Raw genomic sequence first — 18228 nt, 5'->3', positions numbered from 1 at the left:
AACAACTGTCTCCCATCTATAAGGAACCACCAGTGACAGTGACTGGTGCCAACAACTGTCTCACATCTGTAAGGAACCACCAGTGACAGTGACTGGCACCGACAACAACTGTCTCTCTTCAATAAGGAACCACCAGTGACAGTGACTGGCACCAACAACAACGGTCTCCCATCTATAAAGGAACCACCAGTGACAGTGACTGGCACCAACAACTGTCTCCCATCTATAAGGAACCACCAGTGACTGGCACCAACAACTGTCTCCCATCTATAAGAACCACCAGTGACTGTGATTGGCACCGACAACAACTGTCTCCCATCTATAAGGAACCACCGGTGACTGTGACTGGTGCCAACAACTGTCTCCCATCTATAAGAACCACCAGTGACAGTGACTTGTGCCAACAACAACTGTCTCCCATCTATAAGGAACCACCAGTGACTGTGACTGGCACCAACAACTGTCTCCCATCTATAAGAACCACCAGTGACAGTGACTGGCGCCAACAACAACTGTCTCCCATCTATAAGGAACCACCAGGGACTGTGACTTGCACCGACAACAACTGTCTCCCATCTATAAGGAGCCACCAGTGACTGTGACTGGCACCGACAACAACTGTGTCCCATCTATAAAGGAACCACCAGTGACTGTGACTGGCACCGACAACAACTGTCTCTCATCTATAAGGAACCACCAGTGACAGTGACTGGCTCCGATAACAACTGTCTACCATATCTATAAGAAAGACCAGTGACAGTGACTGGCACCGACAACAACTGTCTACCATCTATAAGGAACCACCAGTGACAGGCACCAACAACTGTCTCCCATCTATAAGAACCACCAGTGACTGTGACTGGTGCCAACAACTGTCTCCCATCTATAAGAACCACCAGTGACAGTGACTGGTGCCAACAACAACTGTCTCCCATCTATAAGGAACCACCAGTGACTGTGACTGGCACCAACAACTGTCTCCCATCTATAAGAACCACCAGTGACAGTGACTGGCGCCAACAACAACTGTCTCCCATCTATAAGGAACCACCAGTGACTGTGACTGGCACCGACAACAACTGTCTCCCATCTATAAGGAACCACCAGTGACTGTGACTGGCGCCGACAACAACTGTCTCCCATCTATAAAGAACCACCAGTGACTGTGACTGGCACCGACAACAACGGTCTCCCATCTATAAGGAACCACCAGTGACAGTGACTGGCTCCGACAACAACTGTCTCCCATCTATAAGAAAGACCAGTGACAGTGACTGGTGCCAACAACTGTCTCCCATCTGTAAGGAACCACCAGTGTAAGTGACTGGCGCCGACAACAACTGTCTCCCATCTATAAGGAACCACCAGTGACAGTGACTGACACCAACAACAACGGTCTCCCATCTATAAGGAACCAGAAGTGACTGGCACCGACAACAACTGTCTCCCATCTATAAGGAACCACCAGTGACTGGCACCGACAACAACTGTGTCCCATCTATAAAGGATCCACCAGTGACATTGACTGGCACCAACAACAACTGTCTCCCATCTATAAGGAACCACCAGTGACAGTGACTGGCACCAACAACTGTCTCCCATCTGTAAGTAACCATCAGTGACAGTGTCTGGCACCAACAACAACTGTCTCCCATCTATAAGGAACCACCAGTGACAGTGACTGGCACCAACAACTGTCTCCCATCTATAGGGAACCACCAGTGACAGTGACTGGTGCCAACAACAACTGTCTCCCATCTATAAGGAACCACCAGTGTAAGTGACTGGCGCCGACAACAACTGTCTCCCATCTGTAAGGAACAACCAGTGACAGTGACTGGCGCCGAGAACAACTGTCTCCCATCTATAAGGAACCACCAGTGACAGTGACTGACACCAACAACAACGGTCTCCCATCTATAAGGAACCAGAAGTGACTGGCACCAACAACAACTGTCTCCCATCTATAAAGGAACCACCAGTGACAGTGACTGGCACCGACAACAACTGTCTCCCATCTATAAGGAACCACCAGTGACAGTGACTGGCACCGACAACAACTGTGTCCCATCTATAAAGGAACCACCAGTGACAGTGACTGGTACCGACAACAACTGTCTCCCATCTATAAGGAACCACCAGTGACAGTGACTGGCACCAACAACTGTCTCCCATCTAAAAGGAACCACCAGTGACTGTGACTGGCACCGACAACAACTGTCTCTCTTCAATAAGGAACCACCAGTGACAGTGACTGGCACCGACAACAACTGTCTCCCATCTATAGGGAACCACCAGTGACAGTGACTGGTACCGACAACAACTGTCTCTTATCTATAAGGAACCACCTGTGACTGGCTCCGATAACAACTGTCTCCCATCTATAAGGAACCACCAGTGACAGTGACTGGTACCGACAACAACTGTCTCTTATCTATAAAGAAACACCTGTGACTGGCACCGATAACAACTGTCTCCCATCTATAAGGAACCACCAGTGACAGTGACTGGCACCGACAACAACTGTCTCTTATCTATAAGGAACCACCTGTGACTGGCACCGATAACAACTGTCTCCCATCTATAAGGAACCACCAGTGACAGTGACTGGCACCGACAACAACTGTCTCCCATCTATAAGGAACCACCAGTGACAGTGACTGGCACCGACAACAACTGTCTCCCATCTATAAGGAACCACCAGTGACAGTGACTGGCACCAACAACTGTCTCCCATCTGTAAAGAACCACCAGTGACAGTGACTGGCTCCGATAACAACTGTCTACCATCTATAGGGAACCACCAGTGACTGGCACCGACAACAACTGTCTACCATCTATAGGGAACCACCAGTGACTGGCACCACCAACAACAGTCGCCTATCTATAGGGAACCACCAGTGACACTGACTGCTACCGACAACAACTGTCTCTCATCTATAAGGAACCACCAGTGACAGTGACTGGCTCCGATAACAACTGTCTCCCATCTGTAAGGAACCACCAGTGACTGGCACCGACAACAACTCTCTCCAATCTGTAAGGAACCACCAGTGACAGTGACTGGCGCCGACAACAACTGTCTCCCATCTATAAGGAACCACCAGTGACTGTGACAGACACCGACAACAACTGTCTCTCTTCTATAAGGAACCACCAGTGACAGTGACTGGCGCCGACAACAACTGTCTTGCATCTATAAGGAACCACCAGTGACTGGCACCGACAACAACTGTCTCACATCTATAAGGAACCACCAGTGACACTGACTGGTACCGATAACAACTGTCTCCCATCTGTAAGGAACCACCAGTGACTGGCACCGACAACAACTCTCTCCAATCTGTAAGGAACCACCAGTGACAGTGACCGGCACAGACAACAACTGTCTCCCATCTATAAGGAACCACCAGTGACAGTGACTGGTGCCAACAACTGTCTCACATCTGTAAGGAACCACCAGTGACAGTGACTGGCACCGACAACAACTGTCTCTCTTCAATAAGGAACCACCAGTGACAGTGACTGGCACCAACAACAACTGTCTCCCATCTATAAGGAACCACCAGTAACTGTGACTGACACCAACAACAATGGTCTACCATCTATAAGGAACCACCAGTGACAGGCACCAACAACTGTCTCCCATCTATAAGAACCACCAGTGACAGTGACTGGCTCCGACAACAACTGTCTCCCATCTATAAAGAACCACCAGTGACAGTGACTGGCTCCGACAACAACTGTCTCCCATCTATAAGAAAGACCAGTGACAGTGACTGGTGCCAACAACTGTATCACATCTGTAAGGAACCACCAGTGACTGGTGCCAACAACTGTCTCCCATCTGTAAGGAACCACCAGTGTAAGTGACTGGCGCCGACAACAACTGTCTCCCATCTGTAAGGAACAACCAGTGACAGTGACTGGCGCCGACAACAACTGTCTCCCATCTATAAGGAACCACCAGTGACAGTGACTGGTGCCAACAACTGTCTCACATCTGTAAGGAACCACCAGTGACAGTGACTGGCACCGACAACAACTGTCTCTCTTCAATAAGGAACCACCAGTGACAGTGACTGGCACCAACAACAACGGTCTCCCATCTATAAAGGAACCACCAGTGACAGTGACTGGCACCAACAACTGTCTCCCATCTATAAGGAACCACCAGTGACTGGCACCAACAACTGTCTCCCATCTATAAGAACCACCAGTGAAAGTGACTGGTGCCAACAACAACTGTCTCTCATCTATAAGGAACCACCAGTGACTGTGATTGGCACCAACAACAACTGTCTCCCATCTATAAGGAACCACCGGTGACAGTGACTGGCACCGACAACAACTGTCTCCCATCTATAAGGAACCACCAGTGACAGTGACTGACACCAACAACAACTGTCTCTCATCTATAAGGAACCACCAGTGACACTGACTGGTACCGACAACAACTGTCTCCCATCTATAAGGAACCTCCAGTGACTGGCACCGACAACAACTGTTTCCCATCTATAAGGAACCACCAGTGACAGTGACTGGCACCGACAACAACTGTCTCCCATCTATAAGGAACCTCCAGTGACTGGCACCGACAACAAGTGTCTTCCATCTATAAGGAACCACCAGTGACTGGCACCGACAACAACTCTCTCCAATCTGTAAGGAACCACCAGTGACAGTGACTGGTGCCAACAACTGTCTCCCATCTATAAGAACCACCAGTGACAGTGACTGGTGCCAACAACAACGGTCTCCCATCTATAAGGAACCACCAGTGACTGTGACTGGCACCAACAACTGTCTCCCATCTATAAGAACCACCAGTGACAGTGACTGGCGCCAACAACAACTGTCTCCCATCTATAAGGAACCACCAGTGACTGTGACTGGCACCGACAACAACTGTCTCCCATCTATAAGGAACCACCAGTGACTGTGACTGGCGCCGACAACAACTGTCTCCCATCTATAAGCAACCACCAGTGACAGTGACTGGCTCCGACAACAACTGTCTCCCATCTATAAGAAAGACCAGTGACAGTGACTGGCACCGACAACAACTGTCTCCCATCTATAAGGAACCACCAGTGACAGTGACTGGCTCCGATAACAACTGTCTCCCATCTGTAAGGAACCACCAGTGACTGGCACCGACAACAACTGTCTACCATCTATAGGGAACCACCAGTGACTGGCACCACCAACAACAGTCGCCCATCTGTAGGGAACCACCAGTGACACTGACTGCTACCGACAACAACTGTCTCTCATCTATAAGGAACCACCAGTGACTGTGACTGACACCGACAACAACTGTCTCTCTTCTAAAAGGAACCACCAGTGACAGTGACTGGCGCCGACAACAACTGTCTCCCATCTATAAGGAACCACCAGTGACTGGCACCGACAACAACTGTCTCCCATCTATAAGGAACCACCAGTGACTGTGACTGGCACCAACAACAACTGTCTCCCATCTATAGGGAACCACCAGTGACACTGACTGGTACCGATAACAACTGTCTCCCATCTATAAGGAACCACCAGTGACAGTGACTGGCACCGACAACAACTGTCTCCCATCTATAAGGAACCACCAGTGACAGTGACTGGTGCCAACAACTGTCTCACATCTGTAAGGAACCACCAGTGACAGTGACTGGCACCAACAACTGTCTCCCATCTATAAGGAACCACCAGTGACAGTGACTGGTGCCAACAACTGTCTCCCATCTATAAGAACCACCAGTGACAGTGACTGGTGCCAACAACAACTGTCTCCCATCTATAAGGAACCACCAGTGACTGTGACTGGCACCAACAACTGTCTCCCATCTATAAGAACCACCAGTGAAAGTGACTGGTGCCAACAACAACTGTCTCCCATCTATAAGGAACCACCAGTGACTGTGATTGGCACCGACAACAACTGTCTCCCATCTATAAGGAACCACCAGTGACAGTGACTGGCACCAACAACAACTGTCTCCCATCTATAAGAACCACCAGTGACTGTGACTGGCGCCAACAACAACTGTCTCCCATCTATAAAGAACCACCAGTGACTGTGACTGGCACCGACAACAACTGTCTCTCTTCAATAAGGAACCACCAGTGACAGTGACTGGCACCAACAACAACTGTCTCCCATCTATAAGGAACCACCAGCAACTGTGACTGACACCAACAACAATGGTCTACCATCTATAAGGAACCACCAGTGACAGGCACCAACAACTGTCTCCCATCTATAAGAACCACCAGTGACTGTGACTGGTGCCAACAACTGTCTCCCATCTATAAGAACCACCAGTGACAGTGACTGGTGCCAACAACAACTGTCTCCCATCTATAAGGAACCACCAGTGACTGTGACTGGCACCAACAACTGTCTCCCATCTATAAGAACCACCAGTGACAGTGACTGGCGCCAACAACAACTGTCTCCCATCTATAAGGAACCACCAGTGACTGTGACTGGCACCGACAACAACTGTCTCCCATCTATAAGGAACCACCAGTGACTGTGACTGGCGCCGACAACAACTGTCTCCCATCTATAAGGAACCACCAGTGACAGTGACTGGCTCCGACAACAACTGTCTCCCATCTATAAGAAAGACCAGTGACAGTGACTGGCACCGACAACAACTGTCTCCCATCTATAAGGAACCACCAGTGACAGTGACTGGCTCCGATAACAACTGTCTCCCATCTGTAAGGAACCACCAGTGACTGGCACCGACAACAACTGTCTACCATCTATAGGGAACCACCAGTGACTGGCACCACCAACAACAGTCGCCCATCTGTAGGGAACCACCAGTGACACTGACTGCTACCGACAACAACTGTCTCTCATCTATAAGGAACCACCAGTGACTGTGACTGACACCGACAACAACTGTCTCTCTTCTAAAAGGAACCACCAGTGACAGTGACTGGCGCCGACAACAACTGTCTCCCATCTATAAGGAACCACCAGTGACTGGCACCGACAACAACTGTCTCCCATCTATAAGGAACCACCAGTGACTGTGACTGGCACCAACAACAACTGTCTCCCATCTATAGGGAACCACCAGTGACACTGACTGGTACCAATAACAACTGTCTCCCATCTATAAGGAACCACCAGTGACAGTGACTGGCACCGACAACAACTGTCTCCCATCTATAAGGAACCACCAGTGACAGTGACTGGTGCCAACAACTGTCTCACATCTGTAAGGAACCACCAGTGACAGTGACTGGCACCAACAACTGTCTCCCATCTATAAGGAACCACCAGTGACAGTGACTGGTGCCAACAACTGTCTCCCATCTATAAGAACCACCAGTGAAAGTGACTGGTGCCAACAACAACTGTCTCCCATCTATAAGGAACCACCAGTGACTGTGATTGGCACCGACAACAACTGTCTCCCATCTATAAGGAACCACCAGTGACAGTGACTGGCACCAACAACAACTGTCTCCCATCTATAAGGAACCACCAGCAACTGTGACTGACACCAACAACAATGGTCTACCATCTATAAGGAACCACCAGTGACAGGCACCAACAACTGTCTCCCATCTATAAGAACCACCAGTGACTGTGACTGGTGCCAACAACTGTCTCCCATCTATAAGAACCACCAGTGACAGTGACTGGTGCCAACAACAACTGTCTCCCATCTATAAGGAACCACCAGTGACTGTGACTGGCACCAACAACTGTCTCCCATCTATAAGAACCACCAGTGACAGTGACTGGCGCCAACAACAACTGTCTCCCATCTATAAGGAACCACCAGTGACTGTGACTGGCACCGACAACAACTGTCTCCCATCTATAAGGAACCACCAGTGACTGTGACTGGCGCCGACAACAACTGTCTCCCATCTATAAAGAACCACCAGTGACTGTGACTGGCACCGACAACAACGGTCTCCCATCTATAAGGAACCACCAGTGACAGTGACTGGCTCCGACAACAACTGTCTCCCATCTATAAGAAAGACCAGTGACAGTGACTGGTGCCAACAACTGTCTCCCATCTGTAAGGAACCACCAGTGTAAGTGACTGGCGCCGACAACAACTGTCTCCCATCTATAAGGAACCACCAGTGACAGTGACTGACACCAACAACAACGGTCTCCCATCTATAAGGAACCAGAAGTGACTGGCACCGACAACAACTGTCTCCCATCTATAAGGAACCACCAGTGACTGGCACCGACAACAACTGTGTCCCATCTATAAAGGAACCACCAGTGACATTGACTGGCACCAACAACAACTGTCTCCCATCTATAAGGAACCACCAGTGACAGTGACTGGCACCAACAACTGTCTCCCATCTGTAAGTAACCATCAGTGACAGTGTCTGGCACCAACAACAACTGTCTCCCATCTATAAGGAACCACCAGTGACAGTGACTGGCACCAACAACTGTCTCCCATCTATAGGGAACCACCAGTGACAGTGACTGGTACCGACAACAACTGTCTCTCATCTATAGGGAACCACCAGTGACAGTGACTGGCACCGACAACAACTGTCTCCCATCTATAAAGGAACCACCAGTGACAGTGACTGGCACCGACAACAACTGTCTCCCATCTATAAAGGAACCACCAGTGACAGTGACTGGTGCCAACAACAACTGTCTCCCATCTATAAGGAACCACCAGTGTAAGTGACTGGCGCCGACAACAACTGTCTCCCATCTGTAAGGAACAACCAGTGACAGTGACTGGCGCCGAGAACAACTGTCTCCCATCTATAAGGAACCAGAAGTGACAGTGACTGACACCAACAACAACGGTCTCCCATCTATAAGGAACCAGAAGTGACTGGCACCAACAACAACTGTCTCCCATCTATAAAGGAACCACCAGTGACAGTGACTGGCACCGACAACAACTGTCTCCCATCTATAAGGAACCACCAGTGACAGTGACTGGCACCGACAACAACTGTGTCCCATCTATAAAGGAACCACCAGTGACAGTGACTGGTACCGACAACAACTGTCTCCCATCTATAAGGAACCACCAGTGACAGTGACTGGCACCAACAACTGTCTCCCATCTAAAAGGAACCACCAGTGACTGTGACTGGCACCGACAACAACTGTCTCTCTTCAATAAGGAACCACCAGTAACTGTGACTGGCACCGACAACAACTGTCTCCCATCTATAGGGAACCACCAGTGACAGTGACTGGTACCGACAACAACTGTCTCTTATCTATAAGGAACCACCTGTGACTGGCTCCGATAACAACTGTCTCCCATCTATAAGGAACCACCAGTGACAGTGACTGGTACCGACAACAACTGTCTCTTATCTATAAAGAAACACCTGTGACTGGCACCGATAACAACTGTCTCCCATCTATAAGGAACCACCAGTGACAGTGACTGGCACCGACAACAACTGTCTCTTATCTATAAGGAACCACCTGTGACTGGCACCGATAACAACTGTCTCCCATCTATAAGGAACCACCAGTGACAGTGACTGGCACCGACAACAACTGTCTCCCATCTATAAGGAACCACCAGTGACAGTGACTGGCACCGACAACAACTGTCTCCCATCTATAAGGAACCACCAGTGACAGTGACTGGCACCAACAACTGTCTCCCATCTGTAAAGAACCACCAGTGACTGTGACTATTGCCGACAACAACAGTCTCCCATCTATAGAAAAAAAAACATTCTGTAAACACAATCGCAGTAAATATTACCTCATTCTTTCCACCAGACCACCGTCCGTAGTTTTCCATCTCCTCCACAAACTCGTCGCACATCACATCTTTGAAGATGGGGAACCAGTACACATCGGGGCACGGCTAAGGACACAAACACAAAACAGGATAAATCCCTTTCTCCGATTCCACAGGGGACAGTGGAGTATTCATGACAGTGGGGTATAGACGTGTGCTAACCGGGAGCTGGCACTTTAAATTTAGAAAGTGTGACTAGCTCCTCCCCCTATGTACCCCCCCTACTGTGCCCGAGGAGAGCTGGAAGAACAAACGGCAGAGGAGAAGTTGAAGCAAGTACACATAACCATAACACATAACATGTGTGAAATTCAAAATACATACCGAATAAGCGGCCGACTCCCCAATCTGTTCTGCTATAGGAATAAGATCCTCAGGGGAAAGTTCTGCCCGCAGACCCTCAGATAGTTGTTTTGCCCAGGCTTCAATCACCTTGTTGAATCAGCAGCCCACTAGCGCAGGGCGAAGAATCACGCCCGCTGCTGTGTATGTGGACTTTAGGGTGTTTTCACAACTTCCTGTCCAAACTCTCCTTTAAAAGGACCTGGGACCGGCAGAACAGTTTTCTAGGACAGACGAGACACTGAGGGATCTACCGAAGCGGGGGGGGGGGGGGGGGTCTCGCATAGCTTCCTGCAGGGAAAGGGTAGGCGGACAAAGCCGGCGGGATACCTGGAATTTTTTATCCGGGTGTTTCCAAGCCGTAGCCAGGATAGAATCCAGTTCCTCTGATGCTGGAAAGGAGGCAGCCGGGTCTTCGCTTTTTTCCAAAGAAAGACGGCCGTGCAGAACCTTGGTCCGCGTCCTCCACGTTTAACACCTGGCGGATTACTAAAATCAACGCCTCTATCCCCTGGGACAAAGGTTTCTGGCGCCTCCGGGACCTGCCCCTCCCCAGAATCCTGTGGAAATTTGCCTTCCTGTAGTGCAGGGGTCAGGGAACTTTTTTACCTTTTACCCCAAAATATATTTAGATACGCCGACGTTACCCCCTTGATTTGAAAGGAAGGAAATCATATAGTAGTGCCCCCATATAATGCCCCTGTAGTAGTGGCCCCCATATAATGCCCCTGTAGTAGTGCCCCTGTAGTAGTGCCCCCATATAATGCCCCTGTAGTAGTGGCCCCCATATAATGCCCCTGTAGTAGTGGCCCCCATATAATGCCCCTGTAGTAGTGGCCCCCATATAATGCCCCTGTAGTAGTGCCCCCATATAATGCCCCTGTAGCAGTGCCGTCATATAATGCCCCTGTAGCAGTGCCCCCATATAATGCCCCTGTAGTAGTGGCCCCCATATAATGCCCCTGTAGCAGTGCCCCCATATACTGCCCCTGTAGCAGTGCCCCCATATAATGCCCCTGTAGCAGTGCCCCCATATAATGCCCCTGTAGTGCCGCTTGTACAAAAAAAAAACCCCAAAAAACCATTTACCTTAATCCCCGCTCCTGCATCCGCCGCCGTCCTGTCCGCCCGGCTGCTCCTCGGAATTATGGGAGAGATGTCATGACTTCTCTCCCATAGTGCGCATTATGAGAGGAATAAGAGAACTCCAGCCTCCGGCTAACGCAGCGCTGCAGGTAAGTAGCCTGGCGACCGCTGGTAATAACACCTCAGCGGGCGTCCGGCTTAGAGCCTCCCTGCGGCACAGCCGGGCATGCATATGAATCATTGATTATAGAGTGATTCATATGCATGCCCGGCTGTCCGTCCATTACCCCCAGGAATTTCATTTTTACCCCATGTGGAGCAATTTACCCCTGTTCCCCGACCACTGCTCTAGTGGGGGCATATCCTCATCCTCCGTCTGCAGGACTGAGGGTAACAGGAGACCTATGGTGAAGGCCCCACGGAAGGGGCACGGGACGGGGCCATGGCTTTAGTGAGCCCCCTCCACCGACTTTGCTAGGGACTTGAGCCCAGGCCGGTTCAAGGGTCTGGGAAGAGGGCAGACCTCTGTGATCTGGAAACCTCTCTATCTTTACGAGAGGCCTCCAGTTTTGCAGACAGGTGTGACAGAACAGAAGTGAATTGCGCTGCCAAAGCCGGTGGTTCCTGCGCCTGTGGAGTCCTTTACAGTAATGGTACACAACACTGACACACAAACAACACAGTAGCGTAGTGGACAGTGTTAGGGTAGAGCCTTATATGTGCAGAGAGGCAGGAGAATCACACACGCCCTAACAGCGCTGTTAGCAGTGGTAAAACGCTAGGCACCGTTAGCTACAGTAACTAATGTCACCCTGTGCTCCAAATGCTCTCCTAACAAGCCTCAACCCCACTGATCACTCACAAATCCTGGGTAAGCGGTCTCAGTCTCAGCGCAGCCAGCAGCAGCAGGTAGGGTAGTGAGTTGTAATGGCTGCTGGCATGTGACTGCTTACAGGAAGCGCCAGGGAAGCTGGGAGCAGACTCACAGAGTTAGGCTCTGCCCACCCGCTATGGCGCCCATTTTTAACCATTAAATATGGCGCCAGTAGACTGCTGCTGTGGCTCCTAATGCAAAAGCGCCATTTGTTTGTGCCTGGCAACCCCGCTAATCGGGGAGCTAGGCTATACTCACGGGATTGGTATGAAATACCGCCGGCCGCCTGGCAGCCCGACAGGAGCAGAGTGCGACGCAGCGGAAGCCCGACAGCGCTAGAAATCCCGATCGTGGAGAGGTGAGTATTTACTAACCTAACCCCCCTAACCCTCCTTAGGGGTGCCTAACCCTAAATTCCCACCTCTAAGTACCTAACCCTAACCACCCCCTTCCCCGCTGCCTAAACCTAAGTCCCCCGGGGGGGTGCCTAACCCTGACCCTCCCTCCCTCCCCCTAGCCTAACCCTAACCCTCCCGGGGAAGTGCTTAACCCTAAGTCCCCCCCGGGATCCCTAACCCTAACCCTCCCCCCCGCGGCTGTCCGCTCGCGGCGCCCGGCATCACTACAATAATGATGCCGGGCACCGGTCTCCCGGCGTCGGGGAAATGCGGGCGTCTACATCTTGCTGGGATAAGACAGTCGGGAAGCCGGCTGCCGGTATATAGGCAGTCGGCTTCCCGATTGCCTCCCATACTCACAGACTGCCGAGGCCAGCCCGTACGTGGCGGCGTGGCTAAGGGGGGACTGCGACGCTCGCCGCGGAGTCGGGTACTACCCCAGAGTAGCAGAGGACCCATGCACGAACAGCAGGCGATAGGGTACCCCCCCGGCAGCTCCATCATCGCAGACAGGCGGGGGAAGCCAGCTGCCTGTCATATCCTCAATGCTTCTGAAGATCTTCATCTGTCTATAAAAAAAACCTGAAATATGCCCTAAGGAGAAGCCCAAAGTGTGACCAGCTCCCTCGGGCACAATACTAAGACTGGCTTGTAGGTGGGGGTATACAGGGGGGAGGAGCTAGTCACACTTTCTAATTTAAAGTGCCAGCTCCCGGTTAGCACACATCTATACCCCACTGTCATGAATACTCCAGTGTCCCCTAGTGGATGAAGGAGAAAGATCTTTATGCAGACAGAGACCAGCACCCTTCCCCCGTCTGTATATGTATAGGTGGAACATGTATAGGATTGGGAGCAGGTTGCAGACATCAGGAAGCTCCGCCCCCCCCGATGTGTCCTCATGAATATGCAGAATTATGGAAATTACCTGCTCAAAATGATTCTCTTCGAAAATCTTGGAGTAGTTTTCATGGATGTACTTTTCCCGCCAGTCCTGCAGGGGGAGAGGAGACTACTGGTTAGCAGATTTATCAGTCATGTGACGGGACCGCAGCTGGGGGGGATCAGTGGGTAAGAGCTCCTTACCACAGGGTTCTCGAATATCTGCCATAAGTCATTGTGCAGATGGGAGGTGTTGTATCGGGACGTGGAAACCAGGCGGCCAAACTCATCTCTGTTGCTGATGTGCAGGAACACGCTCTAGGAACAATGACACGCGTGTTACACACCGGTTACCAGAGGCGCCCTGCGCAACGTGCACGTGGGGGTACAACGAACAACATAACTGAATGAGCCCCTAATCTACTGTACAGGCTGAAATAGGTCCCTGCCATGAGGCTGACCGCTGAGAGGACATCACCAGGAGCCATGTAACTGCGAGATCGCTCTGTACATTATGTGGGTGGAAGGACACAATGCAGACACTTACCTTGTCTCTCACACTCTTACAGAACGCCATATCCGGGTCCAATCCGGCCAACGTGAAGACATTCTTGTGAGACAGTTCTTTCCGCAGAGTCTCTCCCCTAATTAGGTAGGTATGGGCGATGTACGGCACGTTCCACACCCCACTGAAAGATACACATAAGGGAGTTATGAGCCTGTCCCGCCCCCTGCAGGGTGACACAGACAGAAGGGAGCTATGAGCCTGTCCCTCCCCCTGCAGGGTGACACAGACAGAAGGGAGCTATGAGCCTGTCCCGCCCCCTGCAGGGTGACACAGACAGAAGGGAGCTATGAGCCTGTCCCTCCCCTGCAGGGTGACACAGACAGAAGGGAGCTATGAGCCTGTCCCTCCCCCTGCAGGGTGACACAGACAGAAGGGAGCTATGAGCCTGTCTCTCCCCCTGCAGGGTGACACAGACAGAAGGGAGCTATGAGCCTGTCCCTCCCCCTGCAGGGTGACACAGACAGAAGGGAGCTATGAGCCTGGCCCTCCCCCTGCAGGGTGACACAGACAGAAGGGAGCTATGAGCCTGTCCCTCCCCCTGCAGGGTGACGTAGACAGAAGGGAGCTATGAGCCTGTCCCTCCCCCTGTAGGGTGACACAGACAGAAGGAAGCTATGAGCCTGTCCCTCCCCCTGCAGGGTGACACAGACAGAAGGGAGCTATGAGCCTGTCCCTCCCCCTGCAGGGTTACACAGACAGAAGGGAACCATGAGCCTGTCCCTCCCCTTGTAGGGAGTTATTGAATTACTCACATCCTTTTCCCTTGTACAATATCAACATAGTCCTCTGACCGGGCGTAATATCCCTCGGGGCTCAGCGCACCCCAGAAGTTGGACCAGAGTTTCCCGCTACGAGACACCATGGGGGCGATGATTTTCCTGCAATGAGAGGGTGACAGGGGGTTAGTAGCGGTCTAGACCCAGATACCACCTCTATCTCCCGTCACCCGCACTGACCGGTTCTCCTGGATGAGAATGTACAGGGTGTCCGGGTTTGTCAGCACCACGTCCGAGTCTACGCTGTAGTAGAAGTCGCAGGTCTCGTCCTGGCGGCACAGGTCCCTGCGGGGGGGGGGGGGGGGGGGGAAGACCACACGTTACTCATGCTATGAAATAGTTACCCTTAGACCCGGTACAGGCAGCTGTATTAAACCCCTCATCCCGGCGTTCAGAAGCCCTGCACAGGTGGGATGCGCCTGTACATACATGCCCATGTCTCTGGCCTCCGCCTGGCCCAGGGCTTCTTCCGGACCCACAATTTTCACACTGGGGAACTGGTTTTTGTGACTCTCCCAGAAAGTCTGGATGTGCTTCTCATGAACAACTTCCTGTAGGGACAAAAAATAGGGACAAAAGTCAGGACTTCAGGGGTATAGGAGACAGTAAAAGCGTTGCGAGACGTCATGAGTGGGGGGGAAGGGGGTTTACGGAGTGTCGGTGTAGTTTTGGGTCAGGGGTCTCAGATGCAAGTCGGGAGGGTAAAGGGGGAATCCACACTTACACTGTTATGGATGTAGAGAGACAGGCGGTTCCGCGGGTAGTTTAACGCCACCAATCTCTCCAGGAACTGAGGCAGGAACGGGGTTGGCTGCTCGATGAAGACGCCCAGGAGGATATGGGGCAGGTCGTCATCCTGCAAGAGACAAGATGGATTCCTGCGGTCAGCCAAGCTTAGGCCTAGCAGCGTCACCGGGATAGGTCACTGCCTGGTCACACCAATAACCAGCTCCGCTGACGAGGGGACTAAACCGGCGGATACACTGGCCATAATAAGGTCTATACCTCCCAGAGTTACAACATGGAACTAGGACCGATTTAATTGAAAACTTATTCCCACTTATCAACGCAATAATGTGACAAAACAAATTGTAATTCAACCATTTGTCAAAATTAAGTCCCTCTTTAAGGCTTAAATATAAGGGTGTGATTTTACATTCATTTACACATTCTGTGTATCCAACTGAACTATAAGGCGTGTTCCGTGTCACCTGGTAATTCTCACGTAGCCGCAGCTGCACCCGGGTGCCCCGTGCCCTCCTAATTCACTACTTTCCTTATTTGAAAGGACGGTTTAGCCCAGAGGACAGCCCCGTCTTCATGATAGATGAGAAAAGGAGGCCATGACATAAGCCAATAGCGCCTGACCGCCAAGAAAACCGACAGAAAAGTGAAACCTCAACTCCGGCAGAGCCAAAAGTTTCAAAGGGGGAGATTCTCGAGTTGCGAGTTCTTTTCATCCAAATTAGCACAAGTTTGGATTTATCTCATTGGCTACCCAAAACACACGAGAGCTGGATAGCCCCATAAGATGCCGGTTTTCAGATACCAACTTAACCGAGAAGAACCGAACCGCTCATCTCTACTAAAGACCATTTGTGTGGGGACTTCAGAAGACCAATTGTACATCACTGGACTTCTGTTCCATCTCTCCCTGGAGTCTGAAGGTGAATCCAACCATCGGAGCTGGAACGGCTTACCTCTGGGTATGTGTGAGGTCACCCTGCTGAGGCACCTCTTGGATGGTGACAGCTAATTCCCCAGTGGGCACTTACTGTGGGCCAGTTCTGCTCTGACAGCGAGCAGAAGGCGAGCTCGGAGACACTGGGGTCAAATCAGGACAGCCAGAGAATGAATCAGCATTGGCAGGATACACAGCAGATGCAAGCGTTATTGTAGCGCTAAAGTGACACTACCAAGAGTACACACCGCCTACATCAATGTGGTCAGGATGGTACCTCCTCTTCCTGGGCTCGCAGAGCCCCTTGTATAGCCAGTCACATAATACAGCAGTGGACCAGTCTCCGTAAACCAATGCAAGTGGTGGAAAGCCCAAGTACATCCCCCGGAACAGTTTCCAAAGCTCGATACGGAGTGTCCAGAGGGGAGAGTGTTCCTCAGTCCTTTCCACAAGCTGTCGGCGAGAAGAGGATTCACTCCCCGGCGTCTGAGGACCTAGATGAGGGCTCTAGTCTGCTGATCTCACACCTAAAAAATTACTTTCAGAGACTTTGGCCCCTGGTCCTGTCTCTCCCATCTGGCCGAAATGGGCTCCCAGAGGGAGAGTGGCCATATTCCGGGAGGACAGTTCCTTGGATGACCCCAGCCTCCGGGCTCCAGTGTAGCAGCTCACTGGCTGGGACTCAGGAGGCTCCATTACCAGACACTCCAGCAGCTAGTCTCACTTGCCGCTGCCGGCCGGAGGGGTCTTTGCGTTGGCCGAGAGAGACTGCTCCATCCAAGAGCTACAAGGCAACCCCACCCACTCGACTATAAAAGGGTGGGGGGACTCCGTGGCAAAACACAAGCGTCCAGCGTGGGAACTGGAGCAACAACCCGTGATGGACATCAGATCCCTGTATAACAGCATGGATAGGAAGGTGCAGATATATGAAATAAATAACAATAAAACCGCACTGGGGCTGAGCGTTAATCGGTGCTGCGGCCCGGATCACACTCTCCTGGCTTACACCAAGGTATAACCCATTTACAGCAGCAGCACTGAGGGTTAACACTAGCAGTGCTGAGGCAGCCATCTTGGTCAAGTTGAGGGGCTCTCGGCCCCAATGACGATTAAGAGAAAATATATTATATATATATTCTATCATCCAGCACTGATTATGTATCCAGTCTGTAATAACTAAGAATCTCATTACAGGGGTTATCCCACACCTACGTGACATTTACAAGATCTTGTGAATATGGTGGTGTGAGGCGTGTACTCACCTCAACCTCAGAGATGTCCAACAGGTCATCGTCACAAATCTCACAGCCACCTTCATGGGTCCAGGCATTCGGGACATAGTTCCCCAGATAGTTCAACTGCAGCTGGATACAGACAGAATAAAGACAGGGCAGGTGGAGGTGAGGTGTATGTAGGTAGATATGATAATAGAGGAGGGGTGACAGTAAGGAGAGGACAGGTGGAGGTGAGGTGTATGTAGGTAGATATGATAATAGAGGATGGGTGACAGTAAGGAGAGGACAGGTGGAGGTGAGGTGTATGTAGGTAGATATGATAATAGAGGATGGGTGCAGTAAGGAGAGGACAGGTGGAGGTGAGGTGTATGTAGGTAGATATGATAATAGAGGATGGGTGAATGTAAGGAGAGGACAGGTGGAAGTGAGGTGTATGTAGGTAGATATGATAATAGAGGATGGGTGACAGTAAGGAGAGGACAGGTGGAGGTGAGGTGTATGTAGGTAGATATGATAATAGAGGATGGGTGCAGTAAGGAGAGGACAGGTGGAGGTGAGGTGTATGTAGGTAGATATGATAATAGAGGATGGGTGA

The 18228-nt window shown here is 51.1% G+C and overlaps 1 protein-coding gene across 1 annotated transcript in view; it reads right to left on the bottom strand.

The window, feature by feature from the left end:
- Nucleotides 1-18191, bottom strand: part of LOC148473242 (multifunctional procollagen lysine hydroxylase and glycosyltransferase LH3-like) — a gene marked incomplete at its 5' end in the record, with an annotated part of 33539 nt that extends 15348 nt beyond the window's left edge. Inside the window, 9 exons of the mRNA XM_088459914.1 lie at nt 9750-9854; nt 13417-13482; nt 13575-13688; nt 13918-14059; nt 14691-14816; nt 14895-14999; nt 15144-15265; nt 15439-15570; nt 17661-18191. Of these exons, the coding sequence (XP_088316040.1) occupies nt 9750-9854; nt 13417-13482; nt 13575-13688; nt 13918-14059; nt 14691-14816; nt 14895-14999; nt 15144-15265; nt 15439-15570; nt 17661-18191 (1443 nt within the window). The remainder of the gene's footprint in view (nt 1-9749; nt 9855-13416; nt 13483-13574; nt 13689-13917; nt 14060-14690; nt 14817-14894; nt 15000-15143; nt 15266-15438; nt 15571-17660) is intronic.
- Nucleotides 18192-18228: the final 37 nt, after the last annotated feature.

This window comes from Taudactylus pleione, unplaced genomic scaffold (assembly GCF_031769625.1).
Source record: "Taudactylus pleione unplaced genomic scaffold, aTauple2 ptg000949l, whole genome shotgun sequence".
Lineage (NCBI taxonomy): Eukaryota > Metazoa > Chordata > Amphibia > Anura > Myobatrachidae > Taudactylus > Taudactylus pleione.
Note: the sequence above shows the minus strand (reverse complement) of the source record. Positions and strands in the feature narration are given on the sequence as shown.